Below are 14,352 nucleotides of genomic sequence, written 5' to 3'. Positions count from 1 at the left end.
TTTGTTTTATGGTCTAAATGGCCAAAACCAGTCAGTTAATGTCCAATAAAGTGAAAAGCAGCATGTTTGTAAGAAACAAATGCATCATTAAGATGTTTTTAACTCAAATACATTCAGTCCATAATCCATAATAATGCTTCCTCCAGTAAAAAAGTGGTCTGGTCTGAATCAGGAGAGAAATCTGCACAGATCAAGCATCGTTTACAAGCCAATACAGCTCTAAACAAATTTTGATGTGAGAGACAACAAAGGAAGCATTAATATGGATTCGCATTTTAGTTAAAAACGTCTTAATGATGGATATGTTTCAGGTTTTGTCTTCTCAAGATGTTAACTGATGGACTGGAGTGAATTATTGTGATGTTTTTATCAGCTGTTTGGACTCTCATTCTGACGGCACCCATTCACTGCACATTTAAATGTATTCACACTCAGATCATCCAAGATGTAGATGAGTTTGTTTGTTCATCAGATTTGTAGAAATGCGTCATTCCATCACTGTCTCACCAATGGATCCTCTGGAGTGAATGGGTGCCGTCAGAATGAGAGTCCAAACAGCTGATAAAAACATCACAATAATCCACAATAACCCACTCCAGTCCATCAGTTAACATCTTGAGAAGACAAGTGTTAAAATTTAGAGCTGTTTTGAGTTGTAAATGGTGCAGATTTCTCTCCTGATTCAGACCAGACCAATTTTTCACTGGAGGAAGCGTTATTATGGATTAAGGACTCATATTTGAGTTAAAAAAAGTCTTAGTAATTTATTTGTTTCAGCTTTTGTCTTGTCAAGATGTTAACTGATGGACTGGAGTGAATTATTGTGGATTATTGTGATGTTTTTATCAGCTGTTTGGACTCTCATTCTGACGGCACCCATTCACTCCAAAGGATCCGTAGGTGAGACAGTGATGGAATGACACATTTATACAAATCTGATGAACAAACAAACTAATCTATATCTTGGATGATCTGAGGGTGAGTACATTTGAGTGTGCAGTGAATGGGTGCCGTCAGAATGAGAGTCCAAACAGCTGATAAAAACATCACAATAATCCACAATAAAACACTCCAGTCCATCAGTTAACATCTTGAGAAGACAAAGGCTCAAACAAACCCATAATCCATAATTGAGTCCATAATCCATAATAACACTTCCTCTAGTGAAAAAGTGAAAAAGTGGACTGGTCTGAATCAGGAGAGAAATCTGCACCGTTTACAACTCAAAACAGCTTCAAGTTTTAACACTTGTCTTCTCAAGATGTTAACTGATGGACTGGAGTGAATTATTGTGGATTATTGTGATGTTTTTATCAGCTGTTTTGAATCTCATTCTGACGGCACCCATTCACTCCAAAGGATCCGTTGGTGAGACAGTGATGGAATGACACATTTCTACAAATCTGATTATGAAACAAACTCATCTGAGCACACTGCCTGAACTATTCCTTTAAGTTTCAGCCAGAGACGTATGGTCTAAAAGCCTCTACAGGAAAATAGTTGTCAAGTGGGTTAAACCTGCAGCGTGTTACAAAGAGAACAGGCGTTCCCGAGCCGGACCGAAGGGAGAGACGGCCTTTATTCGCTCTCACACCACAGCGGGAGCACCAGGAGGAAGGTTAGCAGACTGGAAAGAGTCCGAGAGGCTGAAATAATCAGGCCATGATGACAAATGAGACGAGGGATGCAGAGAGAGAGAGAGAGAGGAACACATAAAGAGGAAAACAGAGGGAGTACAACATTTCGTCAAAAATTTCGCAGTGTCCCAAATAGAACTGAGCGCTTGTCTGCGCTTCACGAGCGACTCCAGGCGACACACACACTTTGGTTCGCTCCTCAGAGTATTTCTCCTGAATGTGCCACAGTCAACGCCTCAACGCTGGCCTTATTTCACAAGGTGCCTTCATAAGGAACGTCCCGAATGCACTTCACAAGTTTCCTGAGCTGTGAAGTTGAGGAAAGTTCCAGCAGAGAGGAGACGAGCGTCCTCTACGACAGAGACGCTGGACGAGATCAAGTCTCTCCATGTGAAAGAATCAAGGAGAAAATAAAGAGCTGAATGCTTTGAGTAAAACCTGAACTCACTTCACCCTAAAATATAACATAAAAACAGATATTTCGAGAAATCTCTTGGTCCACAATGAAAGTCAATGGGGTCCAAAGTTGTTTGGTTCCCAACGTTTTTTAAAATATTTCCCACAGAATAAAAGATTACCATTTACAAGCCAAAACAGCTCTAAACAAATTGTAAATGGTAATCTTTTATTCTGTGGGAAATATTTAAAAAAAACTCTTTTTTTTGTCTTTGACCCACATATATATGTATATAAAATAAAACGTGACAAAAAAAAAAAAACATGTTTTGTGCATGGTGTGGCAATATTCTATGTAAACCCTTATATTTATAGTTAAGTAAAACTAAAACTATCAAAAAATATACATTACTTTTAATAAAATAAATAATAACTGAAAAAATGAATACAATAATGTTGTTTTTCCGAACAAATATTAAAACGTTTTCTGTTTAATTTAAGAGCATTTTTGTTTTTCTGAGCAAAAAATAAATATAATACATTTTTCCCTGATTTACAGAAGACACCCACTAAAATGACATTCAGTGTCAATCTTGTAAGGCATATTTACAACGAAAATAAATTTATGACATATTAAAAGATGAATTACTTTCACCTCAAATTCTAATTAGTTGTTACACTGAATGACGATTGTAACATTATTTCAACCAAATTTTGACATTTAAACCTCCAAAAACGTACTTGAAACCTTAAAAGTAGACACTTTACTTACATTTAATGTGCTTTCTATGGACATAAAAGCAGCAAAATTACTAAAACTTTAACTACTTTGTAAAATCTGTTAAAAAAAAAAAACACTAAACTTTTTCATTACTTGAAATTATATAAGCATTAGCTGAAATAAAATATCTAAAAAACCCCTCAAACTTATTTTTATTTCAGCCAGTTGCCAACACAGCATTTATCATTTAAAAAAATTTAAATAAAAAAGAAATAAAAACTATACACATACTGTATTAAAAAAAAAAAATACAAAAAAGTGACAAAACTTTAAAGGTAATATAATAATAATAATAATTAAAAATATGTAATTAAAAAAAAAATGTTTTGTACATTGTATGGCATTATTTTCTATAAAGGGTTATTATAGTTAACTAAACCTAAAACCTTAAAAAATATAGTTTTTTTTTATTACTTATATTAAAATATCTAAAAATATATATCTATAAATCTATAGTTTAAACAGATGAACTAAAATAACTAAAGCTAAAATAAAATGAATAAAAACTACAATAAAATTAAAAAAGTAATAAAATTTTCTTTTAACTTGTACTAAAATAACAAACTGAAATAAAAAAAAATAAAAATAGTAATATAAAAATATAAAAATAAACATACTATAATAAAAAATACAAAAGTGACAAAACTTCTAGATGTAATATATTAATAGTTAAAAATTTATTTAAAAAAATGTAGAAAGGAAACTTGAAATACTTACTTGAAATAAAAGACTATAACAAATTGAATATCTAAAAAAATCAAACTTATCTTTATTTCAGCATTTTTATTTAGTTTAAACTGATGAACTAAAATAACTAAAACTGCAATAAAAATGAAAATTATATAGACATATTTTGAAAAGTTAATAATAAAAAACAATATATTTTTTAAATCACTATAATTTTAAGTAAAATTGAAATGAAAACCAAAAACATAATTCAAAATTACAAAAACTTACTAATAATTTAAAAAAATAGTAAAAATATTGTAAAATGTATTGTAAAATATTAAGAATTTAAAACTTATTTTACTGCAGCTAGTTGTCAACATTTTTAATTTTATAGAATTATCTAGGAATATATAAAAAAAAAAAACATAAGTGACAAAAGCAGCAAAATTACTAAAACTTTACCTAAATTTAAAATATAAAAATAATATAAAATATTAAAATATATTTTTTAATTAAAAAAATATTTTGTTCAAAAATAAAACTAGATGTAAAAAATAAAAACTTGTTTTTTTACATGGTATGGCAATATTGTATGGGGTTATTAAATTTGAAACTGAAATTTGAAACTGAAATAAAATCTCAAGCTTATAAAAACTCACTTATTTTTATTTTTGCCAGTTGACAACACAAAATTTCAAATTTTTATTTATTTAGTTTAAACTGATGAACTGAAATAACTAAAACTAATACAAAAATGAAAACCATATAGAAATATTTTGAAAAGGAAATAATAAAACACAATATAAGTAAAATTGAAATGAAAACCAAAAATATACAAATTAATAATAAAAAAAAATTGAACTGTATCTAATAAAATATTTAAAAAATAATTCTTTTAATAATTTTTTTGAAAATAAAATTAAATGTAAAAAGAAAACTTGAAATACTTACTTGAAATAAAAGACAACAACAAATTAAATATCTAAAAAAAACTCAAACTTATTTTTATTTCAGCATTTCTCATTTGTATTAAGTTTAAACTGATGAACTATTAGTATAATAATGAAAATTATTTAGACATATTTTAAAAGTTAATAATAAATCACAATACTTTTTTTTAATTACTATAATTTTAAGTAAAATTTAAATGAAAACCAAAATATAAAAATGACTAATTAAAGATATTATGCAAAATAACTAAAACTTACTAATAGTAAGATATTAATAATTTTAAACTTATTTTATTGCAGCTAGTTGCCAACATTTTTAATTTTATAGAATTATATAGGAATATTAAAAAAATAATAAGTGACAAAAGCAGCAAAATTACTAAAACTTTAGCTAAATTTAAAATATTAAATATAATAAATATAAAAATATTAAATATTAAATAAAAAAATAAAAAATATTAAAAAATATATAAAATATTAAATAAAATATTAAAATTTATATTTTTAAAATGTACAAAAATAAAATAAAATTTACATGGTATGGCAATATTGTATAGAAAGGGTTAAATAAATTAAAACTGAAAAATACTGAAATAAAATCTCAAACTTATAAAAACTCCCCTTTTTTTTGCCAGTTACCAACACAAAATGTATCCTTTTTATTTAGTTTAAACTGGTGAACTGAAATAACTACAACTAAAACTAATACAAAAATGAAAATCAAATAGGCGTTTTTTAAAAGGAAATAATAAACCACAATAAAATCACTATAGTAAAATTGAAATGAAAACCAAAAATATACAAATTAATAATAAAAAATGTAACTATATCTAAATGATACTGAGATAACACTGCTAAATACAATCATGCCAATGAAGTACTATAACTCAATAGTGAACTAGTTGATATAGAGACATTGGCGAGTCGTCAGTGTTTTGAAGGTGTTTTCCTGACGGTGTGTGTTTATGTGACAAAGCCCTTCTCCTGCTGCTTCGTGACTCAGAGCGGGTAAATGGATACAGTAATTACAACTTTGTGCAGACGGAACATTTTAAAGGCTTAAAGAGACTCTGTGCTTCCTGTGAGGAGGAGGAGGAGGAGGAAGAGGAGGAAGAGGAAACCCTCTTGATTTCCAGCCTGCAGCAGAAGCTCCTCTGACTTTCAGAGACGCAGCTCTTCAAAGCTCAGTTTGTGTTCAGGAGAGACACATGAAAGCAGCTTCTGAGAGAAAGAGAAAATCCCCCCCTGCTTCAAATAAAATAATTATATATATATATACACACACATATATATGAGATGGAGCTGTCAATGTCAAACTGTCCTTCCCTACGTCACATACTTCACTGTTCACCACTGACTTACAAAAGAGATACTGTCCTTCAAGAACACACACACTCCTCTAAACAAAGACAGAACATCTATTGCTCTTGTTTAAAGCTTATTTTAATAGCTTTTTGTTATGTTTTCTAAAGAAAAAGGCCATGATGCACAAACTGTAATACTTAGTTCTAGAGGTTTGACCACATTACTAGTCATAAAAAAAAAACATTAAGTGATAATAAAAAATAATAAAACGATTCTTCGGGTCCAAACAGACCCAGAATGTGAAAATGGCCTACTTTTTTGAATGCATTATAATTGTTAAGTCTATGTGCTTAACCCTTGTGCAACCTTTTGGACATTTTTGTCCATTTTTTATTTTTTTTATTTTTATATAGTTTAGCCTGTGTTAATGCTAACTGCATACACTTTGGCTCAGGTGTGTGTTTTTTTTTTTTTTTTTTTTGGAATTTTAATATTTCACCCTCATTTCCTTTAATATCCAAAACAACTCTGAACAAAATATAGGTCAAAGACAAACAAGAGTTTAAGCAAAAAACAATAAGTGTAACACTGCTTTGAATTGTTGTTGCTAATTGTAAAATATTAATAATTTAAAACTTATTTTATTGCTGCCAACATTTTTAATTTTATAGAATTATAAATATATAAAAGATACAGAAATATATTAAATGTGAAAATATATAAAACGTGAAAATGGCCTACTTGTTAAAAATGCATTATGGCATTTTTATGGCCATTTTTTTTTTTTTTTTTGGCAATTTCATTATTTTTTTTAATATTTGACCCTCATTTCCTTTAATAAATTTATTTTACACTCTGTACAAAAAATAGTTCCTCTCAGCACCTTTTGGACAAAAATGTCTTCATTGAAACCATTTAAATGGGCGATTTTTAATCCTAGGGCCATTTAACAATAAAATGATGCAATTTTTTTTAGCTTCAAACTGTAAGTGTTGACTACTTTTTACTAGATGGTGCCATTTTTTTTTAAGTTTGGCATATAAAAGTTTGGTACTGCTCCCAAACAAAATGTTACTAAAACCTCATTTTTTTTAAATATCAACCTCAAATTTGGAACACAGCTTGTTTAGATTTATGGCTTTGATTTTTGAGTTCAAAATGTTTTCTAAAATACATATTTTATATAAAAAATTGCTCATAAATCGCCCATAAACTTCAATCTTTTTTGGTTTAAATTTTTTACAATTTTTTTTTTACTTCAACAACAATCTGCCAAGGGTCTTCTTTAAAATGAGGGAGTCAGTCTGTACTCAAAAGCTTAAAATTTTTATGACAGTTTTTGAACATGGACATTTTTGTTCTCTATGAACCTTTGTGTAACTCTTTTAAATTAATGCACAGGGGTTAAATGACTTAAAGCTGGCGCCAAACAGTCATAAATGTTAAAAAACATAATATTTCTATGGTAAGTTACCTGGATTTGCAAAAAAGGCTTCTACATGGTGTCTTTTTTCATTTGTGCTTAAATGCCTTAAAGTGCTTGAACCCCTTGCAGCTATATTTTATATTTTACAATTTTGTTTCAAGAAATTATAGAGGTTTCATGTTCAGTCATTTTTGACCCAGGTATATATGGAATCCCATTAGGTGTTTTGTTTTGTGTCATATTAGTTTTGTGTCTTATTAGTGTCAAAAAATGTTTATAAAAATATATATTTCACCTTTTCCCCATATCTTTTTGGACTGAACTGTGTTGATAAACATTTTTGTCTACTGACAAACCATTGCAGCATGAAAAACTGCAGCTGACAATGAAATGAATTTATTTTATCTGAAAACTTCTAGAAGTATTTGTGTTGTTTTGTTAGAAATAAATATGTAGGTTGTACAAACTTCATACAATCATGAGTTTGATGAAATTCCATTAATTCCAACGGAAATAATACTGACATTTCTTTGATTAAATGGTCATTAAGTTTCAGACAATTTTTTTTCTTGTCCAAAAAACCAAAAAACGAAAAAAAAAAAAAAAAATTGTTTTGTACATGGTATGGCAATATTGTATATAAAGGGTTATTATAGTTAACTAAAACTAAATTACTATTACTTGAATTTTGATTTTTTTTTATTTCGTTTATATTTAGTTTAAACTAATGAACTAAAATAGCAAAACATTTAATTAAAGCTTATTTTAATAGCTTTTTGTTATATTTTCTAAAGAAAATGGCCATGATGCACAAACTGTAATACTTAGTTCTAGAGGTTTGACCACATTACTAAGCGGACCAAAGCAGACCACAGCTGGCGCTATAACAGTCATAAACGTTATAAAACATAATATTTCTATGGTAAAATACCTGGATTTGCAAAAAAGGCTTTTTTCATATGTGCATAAATGCCTTAAAGTGCTTGAATCCCGGTAATCGCTGCTTACAGCTATATTTTATATTTTACAATTTAGTTTTAAGAGGTTTCAGACAATTTTCTTAAAATTAATTAATTAATTGAGTTTCAGACAATTTTTTTTTTATTAAAATCAAATTTCTAATCAATACTGAAAAATATATATATACATAATTTGCATGAAAGTTTTTTGGTGTAATATGAAATCTAAAATTTTCTCTTTAAAGAAATAGATAAATAGAAAAGTGGTAAATGCAACAACAGTAACATTAAAAAAAATCACCTTTATTAATGAAATGTTGCTGATCAGATACAATAAAGTTTTGTTGAAAAGTATAAGGTTATGACTGATTAAAACAAAAACAAAAAAATAAAAATAAAAAATCATTCTTTGGGTGCAAAAAGACCCAGAATGTTTTTATATTATATTTCTTATTGTGTTCAACTTTGAGAACATTCTTACGTATTTTTTTTAATACAGAACGTAACTTTCACCCTAGCTTTTGACATTAGAAAATAATAAAATTCCCTTTGAAGACAAACGTGTCTCTAAAGTCCATCTGAAACACACACACACACACACACACACACACACACACACACACACACACACACACACACACACACACACACACACACACACACACACACACACACACACACACACACACACACACACACACACACACACACACACACACACACAGAGAGAGAGAGAGAGAGAGAGAGATATAGTCCTGACTCTGGGCACTTCCAGGAAGCTCCAGCAAATCTAGTTTGTGCTTATAGAGAACACAACAGAATTCAATTTCTCAGAAGCAGGATCACGTCTGTCAGAGAAACATTACTCAAATCACACTACAATCAGCAAACACCCCGAGCGGCCATCACTGAGTGAATCACACACGACCGAGACTGTCCTCAAACGGGGAGGATGGAGGAAATCCAGGAAACGACTGTTTTGCGGAGACATTACGTACCACAGAGAACCATTCAGTCAAAGGTTCTTTAAAGAACCATCTCTTTCTTACCTTTTTATAATCTGAAGAACCTTCTTTTGACATAGAAACTTTTGTGAAACAGAAAGGTTCTTTAGATGTTAAAGGTTCTTTATGGAACCATTTAGACAGAAAAAAAAATCTTCTATGGCATCGTGAAGCAACCTGTATCTTCTCTCCCTCTCTTACAGAAACTTGTTTCCAAAACTAAATAGAAAAAAAGATAATTGTGACTTTTTATAATCACTATATTGACTTTTTTCTTCCCAAATTATATAAACTTGCAAAATGCAAGAAAAGAAGTAAGAATTGTGGGATTATATGTGACCCTGGAGCACAAAACCAGTCTTAAGTAGCACAGGTATATTTGTAGCAATAGTCAAAAATACATTGTATAGCTCAAAATGTCCACTTTTTCTTTTATGCCAAAAATCAGTAGGATATTAGGATCATGTTCCATGAATTTCCTACTGTAAATATATCAACACTTAATTTTTGCTTAGTAATATGCATGGCTAAGAACTTCATTTGGACAACTTTAAAGGTGATTTTCTCAATATTTAGATATTTTTGCACCCTCAGATTCCAGATATTTAAATAATTGCATCTCAGCCAAATATTGTCCCAAACCTTGCATCACTGGAAAGCTTATTTATTCAGGGTCACATAAAGTATTTTAAACATTGTAACAATAAACACTGGGCCGAAGGCTGATTACTGAACACGGTTTTCCGTGTTTTCCCCCACGTATTTTGCCCATTTTTTTTCACTATTGCATAAATTAAATAGCCAATATTTGCCTTTTACAGCTTTGTCTTGAAAAACAACAAAACAGCAATTAAAAAATATTTAACACTGAACATTTTTAACAGTCTAGTAGACATTTTAGTCTACCAACAAAGCACTATTTAACTTAAAATGAATAAGTTAGTAAAATAATTTTCTTTGGCCATTTTTAAGAGCCCCTTCTTGAATCAGGCATGTGTTTTTAATGCACAAATAAATGCAGCCTTGCTGAGTAAAGAATAATGTTAGAATAAATGTATTAATAGAGCTGTTGGAATTATTTTTGTCTTACTTTTTTTTTTTTTTGACAGAACAACAGTAAAATGCCAATACTAACATTTCTGAATGTTGTCTTTTATTTAGTGGTAAACCCGCAAGAAGAGCTCAGTCCTAGTTTTTGCTGGCAGCAGCAGATTTGTGAATGATTGTCATCTTTGGTCTTTGAACCCTGGCTAAGGAGCTGCTGTCAGAATAAACACAATTGGTGTCTGGTGTATTAGACAACAGAACGTTCTGGAGTTGATTGACTAATGGATGATTTCAGTCATCATACAGTAACCTTTCTCTTCTCATGAAGACATGCGATGCGCTTCTAAACAGTCTCTCGCTGTCGCTGCTTGCAATGATTTTTGCGTCTTTCTCGGACAGTTTTTAAATGCTTCCACACTGACCACATGTTTGATCATTAGTGCTTCACATCATTGTTCACTATCATTTATTTTTCATATAGTGGCAGAGACTCTGTTTGCCAGTGATTAGGAACAAATAGTAAGCAGATGCCTAGCTTTGACAGCCTGCTGTCTGATTTCTCTCTCTGATGAAGTTTACTTCATTTGTTCTCCACACGTTGCGGTTTCTGTCACACGCAGCTGTGAGATCCAGACAGGTGGACACGGTGCAGACGTTTCCAGCCGTATGGGCCGCTTGAGCAATAAACGACAGGTATTATTTATAAACGGCGTGGTGTTGTGTGCATATGCTGGCCCGATGAAGCGCCTCCATCATGAGCGGAGAGACGGAGCCATTGTCTGACAGATGGAGACTGGAAGAGAGCTGTCATGCCGGAGCGGCGTGGGAGAGAGAACCAGTGCTGCAATATGCATGAGAGACGCATTGTGTGCGGAGATGTCTTTCATTCTCGTGTTTGTCGTTCTGTACGGTTTCGGCTTTTGAAGGCGGCAGATTAGGGGTAATTCAGAGAGGTTTTTCTCCTTCAGGTTCATGCGGCTTTGATGTGAAATGAACAATTATCATATGCAAACAGATCAGATGCAAACAGACACTACCTGAAATCATTATCATTATCAGAACGACTTTTTACTGAATTTGCATTCATGCATTCGGCAGATGCTTTTATCCAAACTGACTGACATTGCATTCAACATTTGGACTTTTTAGTTCATGCATTCCCTGGGAATCGAACCTGTGAGCGTTGCATTGTCAACGCAATACTCACACAGAAACTGATCACAATGTCCAAGCACATTTTACACTAAAAAAGGCATAAATGTAAGAATTAAGCATTTGAATAGCACACTGTAAAAAGTTTTAACCAGTTTCAACTTAAACTTCAACTTAAGTTCAGCAGCTGCCTTAACATTTTAAGTTAAATCAACTTAAAATGCAATAAGTTTTAACTCGTAAGTTATATCAACTTAAATTCAAGTAGTTTCAACTCATAAGTTAAAACAACTTAAAATGCAAGACGTTTTAACTCATAAGTTAAATCAACTTAAAATGCAAGACGTTTTAACTCATAAGTTAAATCAACTTAAAATGCAAGACGTTTTAACTCGTAAGTTATATCAACTTAAATTCAAGTAGTTTCAACTCATAAGTTAAAACAACTTAAAATGCAAGACGTTTTAACTCATAAGTTAAATCAACTTAAAATGCAAGACGTTTTAACTCATAAGTTAAATCAACTTAAAATGCAAGACGTTTTAACTCATAAGTTAAATCAACTTAAAATGCAATAAGTTTTAACTCGTAAGTTATATCAACTTAAATTCAAGTAGTTTCAACTCATAAGTTAAATCAACTTAAAATGCAAGATGTTTTAACTCATAAGTTAAATCAACTTAAAATGCAAGACGTTTTAACTCATAAGTTAAATCAACTTAAAATGCAAGACGTTTTAACTCATAAGTTAAATCAACTTAAAATGCAAGACGTTTTAACTCATAAGTTAAATCAACTTAAAATGCAAGACGTTTTAACTCATAAGTTAAATCAACTTAAAATGCAATAAGTTTTAACTCGTAAGTTATATCAACTTAAATTCAAGTAGTTTCAACTCATAAGTTAAATCAACTTAAAATGCAAGACGTTTTAACTCATAAGTTAAATTAACTTAAAATGCAATAAGTTTTAACTCGTAAGTTATATCAACTTAAATTCAAGTAGTTTCAACTCATAAGTTAAAACAACTTAAAATGCAAGACGTTTTAACTCATAAGTTAAATCAACTTAAAATGCAATAAGTTTTAACTCGTAAGTTATATCAACTTAAATTCAAGTAGTTTCAACTCATAAGTTAAATCAACTTAAAATGCAAGACGTTTTAACTCATAAGTTAAATCAACTTAAAATGCAATAAGTTTTAACTCGTAAGTTATATCAACTTAAATTCAAGTAGTTTCAACTCATAAGTTAAAACAACTTAAAATGCAAGACGTTTTAACTCATAAGTTAAATCAACTTAAAATGCAATAAGTTTTAACTCGTAAGTTATATCAACTTAAATTCAAGTAGTTTCAACTCATAAGTTAAATCAACTTAAAATGCAAGACGTTTTAACTCATAAGTTAAATCAACTTAAAATGCAAGACGTTTTAACTCATAAGTTAAATCAACTTAAAATGCAATAAGTTAACTCATAAGTTATATCAACTTAAATTCAAGTAGTTTCAACTCATAAGTTAAAACAACTTAAAATGCAAGACGTTTTAACTCATAAGTTAAATCAACTTAAAATGCAATAAGTTTTAACTCGTAAGTTATATCAACTTAAATTCAAGTAGTTTCAACTCATAAGTTAAATTAACTTAAAATACAAATAGTTTCAACTCATACGTTAAATCAACTTAAAATGCAAGTCATTTTAACAAATTTTATTGTCGTGAGTTTTAAGTTGATTTAACTTTAAAATTAAGGCAGCTGCTGAACTTAAGTTTTTAAGTTGAAACTGGTTAAAACTTTTTACAGCGCAGTCCATTTAGATTACACAGGTCATTTTTTTTAAATTGGTGGTTTCAAATATAATAATGCATTAAAAAAAAATAATTAAACATCTTGCATCAAGTTGGAGGTTATATTAATTTTAAGAGGTTATTGATGATTTTTAAGAACATTTTTTATTTTCTAATTCTTAAGTTTGGTAAAAGGAACAAAAGGGAAAATAAATAAATAATGAAATATACATAACTTTTTCTTAAGTTAAAAAAATAAGAATTTCAATTAAGATGAAAATATAAATCAATGAACTTGATGTGATGCATATTTGTCAGTCATAAACAGATTTCTGCACTTGAAAACACATGGGATGTTTACTATTAATTCTTTGCATCTATTTGATTTTATTTAAATCACCTTTTTATATGCATTTATTCCAATTCCTTACAATGAGCATAAATCTGATTATTGTGAAAATTACATTTTTTCAGTTAAAACGTATGAGGGTCAAAGACGTTAAGATGTCCACGTCAAAACAATTTACAAAAATGATTTTGTGCCCATAGAAAGCACATTAAATGAAAGTAAAGTGTCTTTTAAGGTTTTGAATAGGTTTTTGGAGAATAAAATGTTACAATTTGGTTGAAATAATGTTACATTGTCATTCAGTATAACAATATTTATGTAAAAACATACTTATTTTGACTTGTACATATTAAAATATATAAAAGAATAAGCATATTAAATTTTATTGTGTTTTAAATGAGTAAAAAATCTTACTAACAAATGGCCAAAATCTAGGATAGTGGCAAATTTTTTAAATGTAGAATTACAACTAATCAGTATTTTAAAATGTCATAAATTTACTTTAGTTGTAAAAAAGCCTGACAAGATTTCTACACTAAGTGACATTTTAGTGGGTGTCTTCTGTAAATCAGGGGAAAATGTATGATATTTATTTTTTGCTCAGAAAAACTAAAACAAAAATGCTGTTAAATTAAACAGAAAACTTTTAAATATTTTTGGGAAAAACAAAAACAATTTAAAGCAGTATTACACTTATTGTTTTTATGCTTAATCTCTTTTTTTGCCTTTGACCCGTGAACATGCTTAAAATACGGCTAGCAGTTGAACAAGAATATTCAATTAGTTCAAATGTGAGATTAAAACTGGATTTATTGTTGATAAACACTGTATATAAACCTTAAAACCTGTTAAAACTGTGTAATCCAAATGCTAATTTTATATGCAAT

The 14,352-nt window shown here is 29.5% G+C and overlaps 2 protein-coding genes across 2 annotated transcripts in view; both read right to left on the bottom strand.

The window, feature by feature from the left end:
* LOC141325750 (serine/threonine-protein kinase 32C-like) overlaps positions 1 to 1,121 on the bottom strand; it is a 59,759-nt gene extending 58,638 nt beyond the window's left edge. The window contains exon 1 of the mRNA XM_073834490.1: positions 1,118 to 1,121. Coding sequence (XP_073690591.1) covers positions 1,118 to 1,121 — 4 coding nt within the window. The remainder of the gene's footprint in view (positions 1 to 1,117) is intronic.
* LOC141325134 (serine/threonine-protein kinase 32C-like) overlaps positions 1 to 14,352 on the bottom strand; it is a 219,652-nt gene that overhangs the window by 135,395 nt on the left and 69,905 nt on the right. The gene's annotated exons all lie outside the window — the stretch shown is intronic.

Source organism: Garra rufa, chromosome 2, assembly GCF_049309525.1.
Source record: "Garra rufa chromosome 2, GarRuf1.0, whole genome shotgun sequence".
Classification (NCBI taxonomy): Eukaryota; Metazoa; Chordata; class Actinopteri; order Cypriniformes; family Cyprinidae; genus Garra; species Garra rufa.
The sequence above is the reverse complement of the archived record's forward strand: the minus strand, read 5'-3'. Positions and strand labels throughout refer to the sequence as shown.